At 45.5% G+C, this 17,508-nt stretch overlaps 1 protein-coding gene across 2 annotated transcripts in view; it reads left to right on the top strand.

Moving 5' to 3' along the window:
- The window catches only part of SFMBT2 (Scm like with four mbt domains 2), a 166,391-nt gene that overhangs the window by 78,749 nt on the left and 70,134 nt on the right, over positions 1 to 17,508 (top strand). For both annotated transcript variants that reach the window (XM_059725755.1, XM_059725756.1), the window contains 2 exons: positions 2,306 to 2,403; positions 16,257 to 16,358. In XM_059725755.1, coding sequence (XP_059581738.1) covers positions 2,306 to 2,403; positions 16,257 to 16,358 — 200 coding nt within the window. The remainder of the gene's footprint in view (positions 1 to 2,305; positions 2,404 to 16,256; positions 16,359 to 17,508) is intronic.

The raw sequence follows: 17,508 nt of genomic DNA, 5'->3' as shown, positions 1-17,508 counted from the left end.
GGGGGGAGATGCTTCTGGGGACAGCCAGGAGCTGAGCAGTGCCAGGACCAGGGACAGAGAGCTCCCCCAACCCCTCAGCAAGCAAAGCGAGGGGAGAGCTCAGGGTGCTGGTATCACTCGGCCACACGGCATCACTCCAAACCAGTGCTGGTGATCCTGAGCTCCACATGGCTGGGACCTGTCCCCCACTCTGGGACAGTTCCCTCCTGCTCCCTGGAGCCCAGGCCTGGCTCCCCATGCCCTCAGCCAGCCTGGGGCTGGCACCAGGGCAGCCTGGAGCTCCCCTTGGCTGCTGCAGGATTAAGGCTGCAGCTTGCTACATCGTCCAGCCATATTTGCATCAGAATGGGTGGTGTAGGGCAGGGAGTTGAGCGAGCCTTGGTCCTATTCCCCCACAGCACACCATCCAGCCGGGGAAATATGGTGCACCAGGTCCCAGGCAGCTGCAGTGCCCTTCTCTCTCATAGCCAGGGGACACCCTCTTGTATCCGAGTCACATTGGGTGCATCTGTGCGAGACATTTAATGCACAGAAGAGTAATTCTACCACCTATTAGCACAGTGGGCAAAGGCTGCACTAATGCGCAGTAGATTTAGTCTAATGTGCATTAATGTCGCACAAAAAGCATTCAAGTGCGCTATTGCAAGGTAGCGCCGATTTATGGTGCATTATGTCAGTACCTGTCATTACAGGTACTAAATTTTAATGCGCCGTAATTACGGCACATTAATGAGCGTGTAGACATGGCCAGTGTCCCTCTTGACCAAGCAATACCCTGTCCCTAGGGGAATGAATTGTACTCCTGTGAATTTTCCCCTTAGCTACAGTGAGAGCATTCAGGCCAGAAAGTAGGTGTGGGTGATTTTCATTCATGCCTTCAAGCAGGAGCAGCGATTCCAGAAACACTAGGGTGAGCACGGTAACAGGTACATAAAATAATGACCACTTCAGTAAAAGGTCCACTTGATGCTAAAGACCATGACTCAAATTTGCCCTGTAAATGGGGGCTCCAGATCACATTAAAAACCAGACAGGCAAGGAATTAAAAATACAGCCCTGAAAGGTTAACATTTCCGTTTAAGGGTGCTTAAATTCATATGCATATCCTTGATGTCTGCCTGAAGTAGCATAGTTTGATATAGTGGATGTATAAATACTTCCACTTCCACTGAGTGATTCTGCAAATCCTATTTTGATAAGGTCTTAAATCTGTTGAGATCAGAGCATAAAATTCTCTTGTAGCGGCAGTGCTAGGTGAAGGCAGCGCTTGCCAATTCCTTATTTTTTTTTCCTCTTCTCCCTCAGAATTGTAAGATGCAGCAGTAAATCTTTGGCAGCGAGCAAATTCACGTTTTTTTTTCTCTGAAATATGGAATTTCAAATGCAAATTGGGCCAAATACACCATAGGTGTAAATGGATGCAACCGCATTGATGTCAATTGAATTAGATCCTGTTTATTCTGTATCTGGATTTCTGCCTGTTATTGGCTAAATGTTCATTTCCATTTTAATAATTGTTGCAATCTATCGTATCTCTTAGCTTTAAGACCTTGGTATGAATGTTCTGCAGTAACTTGCTCTGGGTAACAATATGTTATGTAGGGCAGAAATAAAGCCAATATAAAGTTCTTCCTCATTGTATTGTTTTCTACAGGAGATGATTTATTGGCATTTTACTGCAATGAATCACAAAAGGATTTGCTAATATGACTAATGACATTAAATCTATTTAAGGATATTCACTAAAAGCAACGTGAATCCCCTATGAAGATACTGTCATAAAAGTGTACTTCAGTCTGATCAGCATTCATAACCGCTTGCTTTTGACTTGGCATTGTAACTTGGATTCTGATACAAATGTACTTGCGCCAAAAGTTAAACGCAATTTTTTTTGGTGTTTTGGACAAAAGCATCCTTTCAGCGAAACGGGAAAGTTAATGAGAAAACTTCTGGATTTATCGAAATATTTTCAATTCAGTTGAAAAGCCAAAAGCTCCAAACGTCAGGTTTTGACGATTGAAAGCCTGAAAGGATCTGGTTTTCAAAACCAAACCAAAAAAACCCCCTATGTTTTTCAAGGAAAAAAAAAAAAAAAGATATGAAGATATGAAGTACATTTCTCAACTCTTGCTTTCTATTAGTTTCTCTTTTGTGTTGGTTTTAATAGTACTGTACAGCGTGGTTTAACATGTATTGTTTGGTTTAAATAGACTATACAATTTCCTAGTGCATAGTGAGATGAACACAGTATAAGAGTGCTTGATCCTTAAATTGTTACGTGACTGTTGTTGTGTTGTTGCTTTAGAAATCTATTCTCTGAAGACTATATCTGAGTGGAAATGCGCTCGGGAAAAATCCCTTAATGATGCAGCAAAATGTCCTCTTCCAATGGAAGTGTTCAAGGTAAGAGATGCATTTTTTTTTCTTTTTAATTCAAGAGCTTACAACGTACAAGTAAATGGAACGATTTTGCGTCACGCATTTACATTGTCTGGGCAATGCTCTGTTATGTCCTGCTGCAGCGGGTCACAAGTGAGATATCTGCCCATAGTCATATGAAGTTTTTGGGAGAGGGTAGAACTTGGGTATATTTTGCATTTTTAAAGGCCCTTATAATAAGTCCTCTGTATAAAGCCCCACCTATTTCACCCATGTCCTCAAAAGAAGGCTTCAGTGGGATTTCTGAATGAAGGATTAGTGATACTGGATGAAACCCAAGGTGCAATCCTACTTCTGAGAGTAACCTGTACTGAATTTTGGAAAGAAAACTCCCCTAGTAGATATTATCTCTCACTTGGCTTCTCATCCTGTCCTCTACTAATTACAGCCTGGCTCCTGCCCTGAAGCATAAGGTTTAATATGCCTTCCAACATTTTTCTTGCCTACAATTATATGCATTCTGCATTGTCTTGATTTCTATATTAATGTGTAGTTGATTTTTGACCCGCTTCTTAAATTCTTAGCCACTTCAGGAATTGGTGAATGCCACAGTCTAATTCGATATAGTGTGGCTGAAGTGTTTTACTTCGGTTGGGTTTGAATGTCTCACCTTGATCTTTGGTTGCAGGGCTGTTTGTTCTCAGTCCTGAGCCAGAGATGAGTGCAAGGAAGGGCTACTGGGGAAATGGAGTTCTAGTCTTGTACGTGGTCCTCTATACCACATATGATCCTTTCACTACATTGTCTTCTAATGTGGCTGGCTGTAATTTGCCTTTTGAAAATGGGTGCCGGCAACTTCTTGGCTAGAATTGAGGGTGTTGAAATCCAACGGATTAGTACTTCAGCTAGGCAGAGGCATAAGAAGAAGTCAGTGCATTGCAGAGTACCTATTTACTCTGTCTAATGTGAAAATATCAGCAGGCATAAGTGATGTGTAGGTCTTGTGTTGGCTCTTTATACACAGGTGGTCCCTTATTATGATGGCAACTGGCTTCTTATTTCATGTATCCATCATTTCTTTCCACGAAGCAGAAAAAACTTTCCTTACCTTGGTGCACAAACTATTGTTAGAACACAGAGGTGGTACAGAGAGCAGGAGACTGGACTAACTGACCTCCCGAGGTCCCTCCCAGCCCAGTTTTTTTCTTTTATTTCATTTCTTTTCCTGTTCGTGTTCTACATAAAAGAAGACTAGACTATTTCTGACAAAGCTCAACTTACTATTACTGTCACTTGTCAGTATGTAAAGCTTATGCTCAGTTATTTTCATGATGGCATGAAGGTGTTGGGATGCAATGGTGGTAGAGCACTTCCGGTGTCTTGCTATAGCACTGATGGAAAGTTCAAGCCCTGCTGTGGATTCATTTCAAAGGCTGACCCTAGCCAACCCAGCTGAAAATGGGAAGCTTGTTACTTGGGCTTGGGATTCAGAAGCACTTGGATGCAAATGGTAGCCACATCCCACTCTTGTGTGCCAGTCGCTACAAGAAGGACACTACATTCAGGTCTGTATTTGACTAGAAGGCCTATATAGGGCATCAGGGCTCTATCAATGAATAAATGAGCCGCCACAATGCACATCTGCTAGGAGAAGCGAGCAATGCAAAGCTGAATGAATGCACTGAGATGAGCATTACTGTAGGACCACAGACCAAGGAAGACAGATGGTTCAGGTCAATGTCTTGTAATCTGCGCCCCGGATTCTGGCTTTGGGGTAAGGTTGGATGGGGGGTGTTGCACAAGTGGTTCTCCTCTAGGCTCATTTATTTCAACTGCAGTGCAAAGCAGCAGGGCTTTGGTTTGCAAAGGCAACCAGGTTGAGAATCGCTGATCTGGTTGCTAAGCCATATGGCCTGAGAGTGTGTGCGCCTACTAGGCTGTGCTGCACCAACGGGAATTTCCTATTTGAATCTCAAAGCACTTTACAGAGGAGGAAACTTTGTGCCTATTTTACGGATGGAGAAACTGAGGCTCAGAGCTGAAGTGTCTTGCCCAAGGCTGCCATAAGGACTAGCAGCAGAGCCGGAGGAGACCTCTTGTCTCTAGAATTGTATCCCCACTGCTTCTCGGGTACCAAGAAGCTGCTAAGTGCTACCTTTTCCTGTGCAACATCTTACAGAACTTTTTTGTGGTTACACTAGGCAGGCTTTGTAAAAATGCTGGGGTGGGGGCCAAAAAATGACTTTCCCTGTCATTTTACTGCTACCCATAATACTATGTGAGCTGCACCTCCTGAACAGGCTTAGCGAAAAGACATTATAACACCCTTTGTAATATTTTTATTTATCTTTTGTTTCTATTTCACAAACATCATATTGCTCCTTAAAGTAGATGAGATATCTCCAGGGTGCCTAAGTGAGTTAGGAGCATCAATTTTGCTGAAAAGCTTAGGTTCCTTAGATCTTCACAGCACTCTCAGTGATGTTGTGTAGAAATGACCTGGACTAGCCTGAAAGAAGCCAGCGTGGGCCCTGCTAGCAGGGTAGCTTTAGCCTCATGGAGTTTGGCACGGGCAGAAAAACACTCCTGAAACAGAGTCAAGTGGTGAAACCACGCTGAGGTCTGTGGTGCTCCTGCTAGGCTGCTACTGATACCGTAGCCAGTTTGCGTTGTGTCTTCAGTACGCTGCAGTCACTTCTGCGAGTAGGAGACTTAACCTTAGGAACAAGCCCTTTTTGGCAAAATTTATGCCCCTCAATGGCTTAGGCATTTTGCATTTTTAAAAAAAATAATTCCCATCGCTTATGGAAAGGAGAGAGGGGCTTTTTCAATCTTATTCTAACATATTGGTAGGCGGTGTATTCAGTTGTATTGAGCAGAGGCCCAAAAATATCCTTGGGAGTATGATTTTTTTCTAGGATGCCATTGCACCCCTTTGTAACTAGAAATCACAGGGCATTTCCCGTAGGAATACTTGTTTGTATCTATTGCTAGCTTCAGCCTAAAAATGGCTTGTACGAACCTGCAAGGAGAGATGACTTCCGACTGCGGAGAGCCCTTTAATCTGGAGCCCAGGAATAGTGCGAGCCAGCATCTAGAGGCTGACAGTAGTCAAATTCACACTAGAAGCAAGGGTCACTTTTTCACAGCAAGAATGGGGAATTTAGTCTAGGGATATGATGAATTCTCCAGCATGCAAAATCCTTGGGCCATGCCTTTTAACTGGCATAAATTCTCCTAAACCTGTCCTGTTAAATTCAGATTGGACATCCTCCCTGTTTGTGCAGCACCTAGTGCAATGTGCCCTTAATGTACAAGGGCTTTTCTGTTTCTATTTTAGGAGGTAGAGAGATCCTTAAATAAAGTAGACGGGATGTTTCCAGGGTGGCTGAGTAAGGGCACCGTAATCAGCAACAGTAATAATTGATGCTGAGAGTAATGGGATGGATTTTTACTAAAGAATAATTAAAAAGAGAAGATTTTCCCTAGGGCAGTCTCACCCCTTGAAATGAGAGCTGCTCAAAAGCATTAAAAAATTCAGTAGTATTTTGATCTGAAATTTAAAATCCAGATGAAAAACTCTAGGCTAGGAATTTTCCATAGTGATTGGTAGATTTTTTTTACATTTGGAGGACATTGTCCTTCAAAACTCTGACACAAAAAGGGCCCAAATGGCCCCAGAATTGTTCACAGTTATCTGATCATGTTTTCTGACCAGCTCTTCTTGAGATGCTTAAAGCAGGCTCGACAAAGCTAAGAGGAAGAAACCTGCACAGGATGATCCTGCACTGGAGGGAGTGGACACATAGAAAACTAAAGGAGTTTTTACTCCGCGACTGCCTGCTCTCGTGCAGGTTCAACTCAGAATCGAGACTGTCCCCAGTCCCTCCAAGTGCTGATTGCTCGGCCTGCGGTTGCAAGGTCTGCTGTGCTCTAATAACCTCCAGGTCCCCGTCCTGCTACAGCCTGCCAGACTATTTATATTCCATCTGTTCCCTTGCATCCACCGCACTTGTCAGCCTCCTGAAGCGATGCTCTGTGCCATCCACGTGGCTGCTTTAGGCTGCACCGAGTTCAACTCTCCTGGCTGAACACCTCCATTCAGCCTGCTGCTGTCCTTTCTCACTAAATCCATTCATCTTTTCTAATATAGAGGGACAGATCGTTGCAAAGTGACTTAAAAGCCTATAGCTGCTCCCCACCACTCTCCCCCATCAGGAGCAAAGATGAACATATCAAGGTGTTGGATGGTGACTCAGGATCTGGGCTGCAGTTCCTACCCCTGCTCCTCCCATGGGCTTTCTGCTGGGTCTTAGACATGTGTCTTAACCTCTCAGTGAGTCAGATGGGATACCGGCACTTCCCTCCCTAAATGCATTGCTGTTGCGCGGGTTTTGGGTTGTAGCCATGTTGGTCTAAGGACATAGGCAGACAAGGTTCCTTGGGTGAATTTGATATCTTTTATTTCCATCCAGGAAGAGCACACACCAACCGCTGAAGCTTCCTTAGCCTGACAAAGGGTTTTTGAACCCAAAAGCTTGCTTAATAACTATTCTCCAACCATTTGGGTTGGTCTAATAAAAGATATCAAATTCACCCGAGGAACCTTGTCTTGCTGTTTGTGAGGATCGTAGGTACTATAGAGAATGAAGCATGTCGTTGTCCAGGCATGCAAAATGCAGCTGCTTCTGGGGTGGCTGTCGATCTGGAGCAACAGCTGCACATAACTGTTAAGGGTAAGGAATAAAACTCCAGAGGAAACTCCCGTAAAGGGGAACATAACTTCTGACATAAGCAGAGAGGCCAAGTAGATCAGTTAGTTGGAGCATGGGGCTGATGACCTCAAGGCTGCAGGTTTGATCTCCCTCTGGGACCCAAGACCTTTCCTGCCTCAGGCAGGGGGTTGGACTGCATACCCTTTTGAGGTCCCTTCCAGGCCTACTTCTCTATTAATTGAAGCGATTCTCCATTTTGAGTGAACATTTGGTCCTACCATCCTTGGTTTTTTAAATCGTACTCATTGCTTCTTTAAATATTAAACACCAAAGGTTGTCAGGCCTTGAGAGGCCAGCCTAGCAATGCGGTCTCTTCAGCTTTCTGACAGCAGAATTAGTGCTGGAGATTTCCTGAGGCTAGTCTTTGACACTGACTTCCCCAGTGTCCTTGGCCATGTCACTAAACTCTTTTCCAAGGAGATTGCCTAACCTCACGCCTGTCGAGCTGTGTTCTCCTAAGTGCAGTGGGGTGGGTATGAGATAACGCTGGTCATTTCAGTGCAGTTGCTCTGATTCACAGTAGCATAAATGCAAGCAGAGCCTGACCCTGAGCTGTTTGCACAGGTGCTTTTAAGCAAGCTTTTCCAGGAAGCCCCATTCTTAGGTCTCTTACTCTAGTGCATCTCCACTGACTTCACTAGAGTTACTCCTCATTTACTTCTTTATAAGCAAAGAGCAAATCAGCCCCAACAGGTAGCTGGGAATGCCCAGAACCCCTTGAAAGTCTGGCCGTTAATTCAGGATTTGGGTGGCCCTGCTTTGAATTCTCCTGTTAGAAAATATGGAGCTGAGCCCTTTGTGCACCTCAGCTGTCCTGCCTGTGAAATGGGGATAAACCATATAATAATGGCTGTCGAAGGCCTGGTGTGGTTGGATTGGGATTGGCTGGAGACTCCTATCGTTTTCCTGGAGGACGGTAATGCGGGAGGGGGAGTCTGTGTGCATTTAACTCTTTCTCTGCTGCTTATGTTTTGAGATGAATCGAAGCATCTGGCGGGCTGTGTGTGTAGGAAGGAGTTTTTGCTCCTCAGCAGTTTCGCCATCTGTAACAGTTTGAAGGATAGAGAAAAGGTGCTTTGGATTTTCCATTTAGGGTGACTACGCTGCAATTCTTGTTTCTATGGTAACTGTTTAACAGACGAGTCCTAAAATGCACACGGCTATCTTCAGCCCTTGAGTGCAGGCGTAGGGCTACCCCAGATTTCAGGGGAGGCGTTGGAGGGCAACGTTTGGCCCAGTTGGCTTCACGGTTACTTCGGCTATGGGATCTTGCATGACTTCTCCCCCTCGGTGGGGGCTGTCGCACCGCACACCGCTAGCTTAATGCCGCTCCAGTTCCTCGGGAAATTCTGCCTCGGTGCAGGGTGCGTCTCTCCGGGGTTAGAAAAGGAAGCTGATGAATTGCAAAACAAGCCCGATTCACGTGCAAATAATGCAGGGTGCAGCATTCGGAAGGGCTGTTTTTTCTTAATGAACCATTAAAACTAGATGCCTATGGAGGCAGCTTAGAAATGGTTGTAATTGATATTAATATGATTATTATTGTCTTATTCCTGACTGCCTATTGGGATGAGAGGTGTGATTACAGCGAGACTGTTGGAAGCATCTCATCCCCCTGGGATGCTGGGGAAAACATTGGGAGGGAGCTTATTATTAGACAGTAAAAACAGAAGCTACCTTCTTCATTGAGACATTGAAGGATCTGATTCTTCCGCTGCTCTAAAACAAGAGAGTTTCTTAAAATCAGTAGCATTTCATTCCCTATCAGCTGGCCTATGGGGCTTGCCGCATGGCAGAAATTTAGCAGGAGGGGAGTGGTGGCTGCTTCTCTACTGCCAAATTCCCGGACTCGCAGGGAGACCCGCAGGCTAGATGACATGGCCCTGTGCTTTAGATCACTGATCTGCGGTTTGGCTGCTGTGCAAGGTCACTCCAGCCACATCCAGCCCATGGGATTTGGCTGGCATGTAGCCGGTTCCAGTGCACAGGATCAGGCCATGTGTGGGATTGGGCTGGAGCATGTTCAGATCCGGTGCGTGCAATTGTGCCGTGAATGGGGTCAGGCCCATGCACAGGATAGGGCCATATGCAGAGTTGGGCTGGCATGCGGCTGGATCTGGCACACGGGATTAGGCTAGTTGCAGGGTTGGGCCAGCACAAAGCTGGTTGAGCATCGAGGCCTGGGTCTGAATAGCCTGCACGCTCGCTACCGGAGCACATGTCTAGTGGGTCGGAGAAGCTGGGGCGAATCCAGTGTTTCAGCCATTGACCCATTCGGGAGCCCCTGGAACTGGATTGCGCTCAGCAGCAGAGTGGCCGTGAAGGAAGTTTTTGCATATGCAAAATGGGTGCACTGGCCCGTCGTGGTGAGTCGCTCCTGAAAGTGTTATGCAACACCCCATTTTCATAGGGGGCTCAGTAGTCTAAATCCCGTTGCTTGGGTCTGTCTATGCACCAGGGTAACGTGGAGATGTCCGGCCTGGCTTGGGTATGAGAAACAGCACTGAATTTAGCACAGCCTATTTTAGATTGCCGCTGTGCCGTGCAAATCAGGCTGCACTGAGCTTCATGCTGCAATGGCCACAAGTATTACACTACAGCAATGCGGTAGTTTACGCAATGCAATACGTGTAATATAGTAAATACTACCAGTCTTGATACCACTGCTGTCTGCAGTGTAGACATAGTGAGCAAGCATTACACTCCTGAGTGCCTTAGAGCCAGATTTACAGAGATATTTAGGTGCCTACAGACCCTGATAGCTGCTCTGAGAATTCATGTATGTCTCTTCAAGACCAGGTATCTGTTATAAAGTTACTTATGGTTATAGGCATCAGTGTTCAAGGACGCATGTAGCGTCGTCCAGTGCCACGTTCCTAAGTTATTTTGGCGCTGAGTACCTGTGCCAGTCACTCATTCTGGGTGGGAGTTAGGAGGCGTTTGTAAGGAAGTGAGATGCCTCCCTTCTGTAAGCATGTGCATGCTTCATTAAATGGTGCCCCTAAGTCCTATAGGCTGCTGAGTCCCATAGGCACTTTTAAAACTCAGTATCTAATTGGATGCCCGGATGTGTCTGAATAGGACTCTGTTCTGTTCCCAGCTCTTCACTGGCACGATGCTTGCTAGCGCATGACTTCAAGCTAGTCGTGCCCCGCATCCCAGGATCACATCCTGCAGGTGGAACAGGGGTTATACTGCATGTGGAGTTTGTTAACTAATAGTTGCTAAGTGCTCCGAGGTCCTGGGGTGTTCATCCCATTGTAAGTTAGAGCAGGGCACTACAGTGTCGATGATTTTGAAGTGCATCTCTCTACCACCATCTTGCCAGTGACCCAAAGGGTCAGAGTCTCAGCAGGTTGGAAAATTTGCAAATGGGTTTGCTGCGTGCGCATGGAAACACAGTGGGAGCATGGCTTCATTTAATTGCTTCTCAAGAGTCTTAGGGAGACTCATCACAGCTCTGGCTCTTGCTGATGCAGTTCAGGCTGCAAGCGGCAGACTTTGCTGGAGCTGAGGGTTGTGTTATTTTCCATTCAAAACTCACGAACGCCGGCAGCGGCCGTAATCACTCATGTTGGAGATCGTGACCCTTGAACGAGTGACTGCTGCGCTTGTACCATATTAATTCCTCGTACTCTGGCTGCTTAACGTAATTCTAGCATTGCCGTGAGGACCTGCACAGTGCCACAACAAGCTGTCAGTCCCACTCAGCGCCTGAATGGGTCCTCGGTGGTTAAGGCAGGGGGGTTATTTCTATTCTAAACTCTTGTCTTCAGGGCATATAACTTAGGGAACAAAATCCTTCTCTAGTGCAAACCAGCCTGGATTTAGAGTCCTCCAAGCTGCATGTGAGCAGCGCGAGGAGAAAGGTCCAACTGGCCGTCGCCATGTGGGGAAGAAAATGTTGGACCCTGCCAAAGATATTGCCCCCCTGCACCTTCTTTGTAGGCCAAGTTCTGCTCGCTGCACTCGTCCCTGGTGGAGACACAAGTCCCCTCCTCTGTGTGTGGCTGGCACGTCCCCTCATTCATTGGCTATGTATATAAAGCTGTAAAACACTGTGATCTCTTAATAAAGGGTCAGATTCTGGCACCCTTGCTGGCACTAGGATCGCTTATCTGCTGCCTGTTGTCACAAGGAGTATCAGGGGCCTTGGACTGTGTGAAATTCGTTGGAGCCCTTTATCCAGTATGTCCCGTTGCGGGTAAGGGGGCAGTGGTGGAGCAGAAGGAGCTGGAAGTATGTCTGTACCCTGCTCACCAGCCAGAATAGGAACACAGAAAGAAGGAGCTACTCCACAGGGGGCGCGTCTACATGAGACACTTAATGCACATTAGCCTAATAACACTGTGCAGTAGCAGGGCGGGCAAAACCTGTGCTAATACGCTACTGCACAGTAGTATTAGGCTACTGTGCAATAAGCATCACAAAGACGCTGTTAGCCGGTGGTACTGCGCAGTAACGATAATTACTGCGCGTTTTGTAAGCAAGTACTAAACTAAATGCACAGTAACTATTGCACATTAATGCATGTGTAGACATGCCCAGGGTGAAATAATTTTACTCAAGAGATGGGGGAACAGGGATGGGATTGTGAGTTGGCATGGGCTCTCTGATCTGCTTCTGGGGCTGATTTATGCACCAGCCCCGACTGGGGACAGACAGTAGGGACTTGTTGATGCCACATCCCCTACTGAGCCCAGAAGTTTGGTGGAGAAATACTCCCAACCCATTCAGCCCCACGTTGTGTGGGCGAAACCGCAGCAGCAAGGAGGTGTAGCTACCTTAAAAGAGCTACTAGCATGTGCACACAGGCGTGCCCAAGGTGGAGTCTGGTACTGTCTAAAGCAGCTGATCTCCAAAAGGAAGTGCTTGGCCTTCCTTGGAAAAGGAAATAAACTCAGAGAGAAGACTCAGCACACAGCTGCACGGAAAGCCGTTTTTCCCCCTTTTCCCCCCATTTTTAACGCAGTATTTCTCATAGCACTGTGCATAAAGGAATTAGAGAGGAGTTCATTATACAGTGTATCAATTTGAGTCTAATACTAATTAAAAGCTTTCCTTTCACTTCAGTGAAACCTATTCTTAGAAATTATGTAAATTAATTGGAGTTTTGAACAGAAGCATATGCCATATCCTAACTAATTCCCTGTGGACCAAGGCAATCAGTGCACTGGAACTGGAGGGCTTGTATTTTGGATCTTTAATTTCTTTTTTCCCTATTTCAGTGGTAAAAATGCATTATACAGCTCTTCTTCTTTTTTGTGAAGTGATGATATTGTTTCATAAGTGTTGGGGGTCTTACCCATCTCAGCGGATAGTGGAAAGGCTTCTTTTCCAAGAAAAAATCTTAGAATCAAGAAGAATCTCAGAAAAATTAGATACGTGCCATTCATCATCGACAGCACCTTTCTTGTAGCATCCTTCCAATCCTATCCTCCCCCCCAAAATCCCGGCTCTTAATATTGTGACTCCAAAGATGAGCGAAGTGTCATATATTCCGTGAAGTCTCCTAGGACCTTCATTATTTATTCTTATGTAGAAGATGCTCCGATGTGCTAGTGATAGGTCACGAAGTAAGACAGAGATAAGATAGTGAATGTCCTCAACAGCATGAAGAAGTAGAATTTAATATCTTGTGAAATAAAACTACTTTAGCTATTATTAGATATTTTTTTAACATCTTTTTTATTTTGAATTATTTTTTCTTTTAGAAAAGCATCAAAATAGAACTAAAGAAATGTTTTTAGACCTGGATTCAAAGGGGATTTGGCATGGTCATGGAGGATGATCTTTAGGGTGCAGCTTCCAAGTGAGGACTACCTAGCCTTTGAATGCTGGAAGCTGTAGGGAGGAGAGGGGTAGGGGACAGACCAATCTGGATAGGCTTTGCTTAAATACCCTCCCCTTCAGCATCCACTGTGTGCCATTGTGAGATGTAGGATAGTGGGCTAGATGGATCTGTGGGCTAACCCAGTAGGACATTTCTTATGGTCTTATGTAGAAAATGCTAAGCAGTGTATTTAGATATTTCATTCTTGATTAGGAAAACATGCAAACATGGACTGGCCTTTAAGCATATTAGTAGGTCCACTGAGGTCAGCATGTGGATTCCCCATGTTAAGCATTTAAAATGTAAATATGTGCTCAGCTGCTTTCCATGATCCGGTCTTGAACGGTGCTGAAGCTTGTGATGGACTTGAACCATACCCTAGGTTGGAGAGGAAGGTGTTGCAATCTAAACCTAGTTCCAGATATGCATGTAACAAAAGGGTCCCTGTCTTCATAATCTGAATCAAAGGGCTGGGGTGTTCAAAGGGCTGGGGTGCAATTCCAAAGCTTACCACTGGCCCTGTATCTCTACTGGACATAGTCTTGGTGCTCCTGCATTGGAAGGACTACAGAATTTAGAACTGCAGTTGGGTCTGAGTTTTGCATCCCACCTGCCAACCTAAAAAAGTCAGTGGGGCTGCTCTTAAAATAAAGCCTTTCTCGGTGGGCGCATTTACACGAGACGCTAGAAGTGCAGTAGACTAATTGCACTGTGCATTAGTGCATCATGGTGAAAGCCATGCTAATGCAGAGTAGAATTAGTCTACTGTGCATTAACATCACGTAAAAGATGTGCACCGGCATTATTGCTCAATAGTGCCGATTACAGTGCATTAAGTTAGTACCTGTTATTACAGGTACTAAATTTAACGTGTCGTAATTGCACTGCATTAATGCATGTGTAGACATGCCCAGCATACGCAGATAGCGGTAGACTCTCAGCCTTTAAGAGTGAGCAAGATTGATGTACTGCTCTGGAGAGCGCTAACCAGAAAGTTGTATGGCTTCAAAAATACAGCGGGCATCAAGGACCCCTGGGCTCTCTTTCTTTCTCAGCCACTAATTCACTGAGTAGGTTTGGGCAATTAATGTAAACTTCCTCAGTTTTCCTGTCTATGTAATGGCAATCATAATGCCTGCCCTGCAGTGAAACTAAATCCATTAAGATTTTTAGAGTACTTTTTGATCCTCGGATAAAAGGTATTGTAGGAGTGCAAAGATGAGTAAGATAAAAACAGCGATTCTTCAGCCTGTGATGAAGGTTGTGAAATCCTTTTTCTAGTGTCACTAGAAACATAAGTTCCTCAAAATAGAAACTGTTAAATCTACAAGTAAAGACAGTTCTAGGGGGGAAAAATAATGACCTACAATGTTGAATCAATATAAAACCACTTTAGGACAAGAATATAATGTATAGCGGTGAAGGTAAATGGAATGACATTGCCAGCTGCTGTTAGATGGTAAGTTTTCCCTGTGCAATTTGGAGTCCAGTGCATTTTTTAAAATACAATAATGCCACTTTTCCAGGGGCTGTGCTGGTGAATACATGGATGGTTCAGAGACTGTCTCACGGCAGAAGGGAGAACGCTGCCCCTCAAATACAACTGAAATGTGATCCTTAGGCTAAATTATTCTTTGGGATTATACCTCTGATGTCATTTTTTGTCAAGAGTATATATAATACATAATGGGAAACAGATCTGCTGGAGTTTTGAGCAAGATAAATCCATGGCATCATTTGAGTTTGGCTGAGATTTTAAGAGCAAACACCTGATTCTTGTTAGAAGTGAATTCTCTGGACATTTTGGCAACCCCCAAATGGACATTTTTGGCCCCCTGCCCCCCCTTAATCTCACATGCACAAATTCAGGCGGCTCTTTTAGGGCCACCTTCTGCCCTTTTGTTCACACAGCTTGTAATGACTATAACAAGTGGGGTTGCATCTGTTCATTTGTTTGCTAGATTTATATGCTACCCTCCCAAAAGAGGCTTGGGGTGACTTATAACCCCCCCTTCCCCCAGATGAATGATAAAGACAGATAAAAATATTAAATTAAATAATATGTAATAGAGTTGATACTCCAGACAGCGCTCCAAAACTTAATCCTGCCCAAATAAAACATTTTTCCTCTGCTTTTGGAAGATGTCCAGGCTTGGGCTTTAATGGACCACAATGGGCATTTTCAATGCTGAGAAGAAACTACCAAGAATGACCTCTGAAAGGTTTCGGCCAAATGAACTTGGTGCACAGATGGTACTTGCAGGAGGTTGCTCTCAGCTGACCTTAGGGATCACAACATCATGGAGAAGGTGGTCCCTTAGACATGTAGGGCCCAGACTGCTTATGGCCGTATAGATCAATACCAGCACCTTGAGTTATGCCCGGAAAGCAACTGGAAGCAAGTGCCTTCCCATATCTCAGCTGCTAGTGGGCATGATTTTGCTCCTTGGCCCTGATCCTTGGAAACAGGGAAAGGGTAGGGGAAGGGCTCAGATGCATCTTTAAACCACCTTTGCTCTTCGTGTCTTCTGGTGCCACAGAGGAGTCTGCCCAGTCCCCAGCTTAACACAGAGTTGATCAGGACTTTTCTGATCTGTGTTTGGCCTTAGGATATGGGCTCTGAGAAGCAGAAAAGCCATAGTGCAATGTGATGTTTTCCCATGTCACACTCCTGCCATGCTCCTCACCTGTACTTTACCCCACTGTGCATCCTGATGAGCTGGGCCCTTACACCCTGTAAGGAGATTCTAGGTGGGAGATATTCCCTGAGAGGCCATGGTTGCACTGGTTAAGATCCCAGTGTGCTGCCAGAGGGGGCCTTTGTGTGAATGAAGAGCTCATGGTCACCACGATCAGCTCAAGAGCTCACCTCTCAGGATCAGGCCCTGCTGGGATCCAGTTAGAAACCACAGGTGAACCCAGTGGCAGCTGGGGCTGCTTGAGGAATGGAGGGTTTGGTGCAGAATTACTTCCCCCCCCACCCCCCGTGACATCTGTATGTGAACTCCCCTCCTCCACTCCTAGTTAGCATTAAAAGTTTCCACTCCAATTCTGATTTTTGTTAAAACCGTCCGCCTGGAGAAAGCGATCAAAGCTGCAGACCAGCATGTTAATTAGATATGGGAGGAAATGCAGGCAAATTCATTAACTCAGGCAAGCGGCCTCTATGTACAATAAAACACCAGGGCACTTCCCCTTAATAACTCCTCAGCTGGCGGACAGTGAGACTGATGCACAGGTTGTGGTTTGTCTCCTCTCTCTGCACGCAGGATCATGCTGATTTGAGGAGCCACTTCTTCACAGTGGGGATGAAGCTAGAGGCAGTGAACATGAGGGAACCCTTTACTATCTGTCCTGCATCAGTGACTAAGGTGAGTTTTTGGAGCAGGGACTAGCAATAACCTGCTGAAATCGAACAGACGGTTCAGAACCGGCACATTTAAATTACCACCACGTGAAACTCCATTAACCGGAGGTCAGGAGAATAAATTCATGCTAACGCACCCTTGCCCTTCACCTTCTCTCTCAGTGCATCATCCATGTAGTTTTATTCCACTGGTCACCATGAGGTGGTGAAGTGCCCGTAGACTGATAGGTAGTAGTGGCCCTGTATGTGCAGATCTCCCTTAAGGAGGAGGAAATGCCTTCTGTAGCAATTCCTCATCCTGCTTATACAACTCTGTAACAGAGCACCCACTCCCCAATAACCTTTTGTATAGCAACAATGCAAAGGTGGTGTTTGCTGATTGAGGACTGGCCCATTAACCCCCACTTTGCCTGCTCCTGTTACTCAGGTTCACCGTTTAGGTGCTTTAGGGTCTGTAAGTGTATTCGCTCCCTGAGAAATGCCGTTGTGTGGCATCCCTGTCGGAGTCCTCCCCACCCCCCCCAAAAACCAGAGCATCTGTCTGCATTGACTCTGCAGCTCTCCTCCTCACAGCAGGCACCATTGCACCTTCACCTGGTAATTAAAGCAAGGCTCAAACCAGCCTGCAAGCATGCTAGCTGTGCTAAAGGCACTGTATGGACTGGAAGCCTCTGAACAGTGCTGGAAATTCATTCATTTGGAAGTGGCTTTTGAAAGTCACATACCATTTCTGCTGCCGGTATGAAGGCCTGGTCCTCAGCTTGGCTGGATACATCCCCTTACGACTATGGTTGTGAAAGTGCTAATCTACACGTCTCTATAAATGAAATGATCCATAAGATTTATCAATCAGGACTCTGGCCTGGATTAAACACACTTCTGTGCAGAGAATTAACCCAAGCAGGGCAGGAACAGGCTTTACGTGCCACTTAAAGCCTGTTCCAGCCCTGCTTGGGTTAATTCTCTGCACAGAAGCGTGTTTAATCCAGGCCAGAGTCCTGATTGATAAAGCTTATGGTTTTGTACTTTGCTGTGGAGCTGCAGTAGCCAATGATCATTTCATTTATAGAGCTGCCTTGGCTGGTATACACCAAACTGTGTCCAGATGAGGCCTCATGACTGCTGGCTACAGTGCTAGCTTGGGTCCTGGGTTC

The sequence above is a fragment of the Alligator mississippiensis genome, chromosome 4, assembly GCF_030867095.1.
Source record: "Alligator mississippiensis isolate rAllMis1 chromosome 4, rAllMis1, whole genome shotgun sequence".
Lineage (NCBI taxonomy): Eukaryota > Metazoa > Chordata > Crocodylia > Alligatoridae > Alligator > Alligator mississippiensis.
This window is presented reverse-complemented; position numbering and strand designations above follow the sequence as displayed.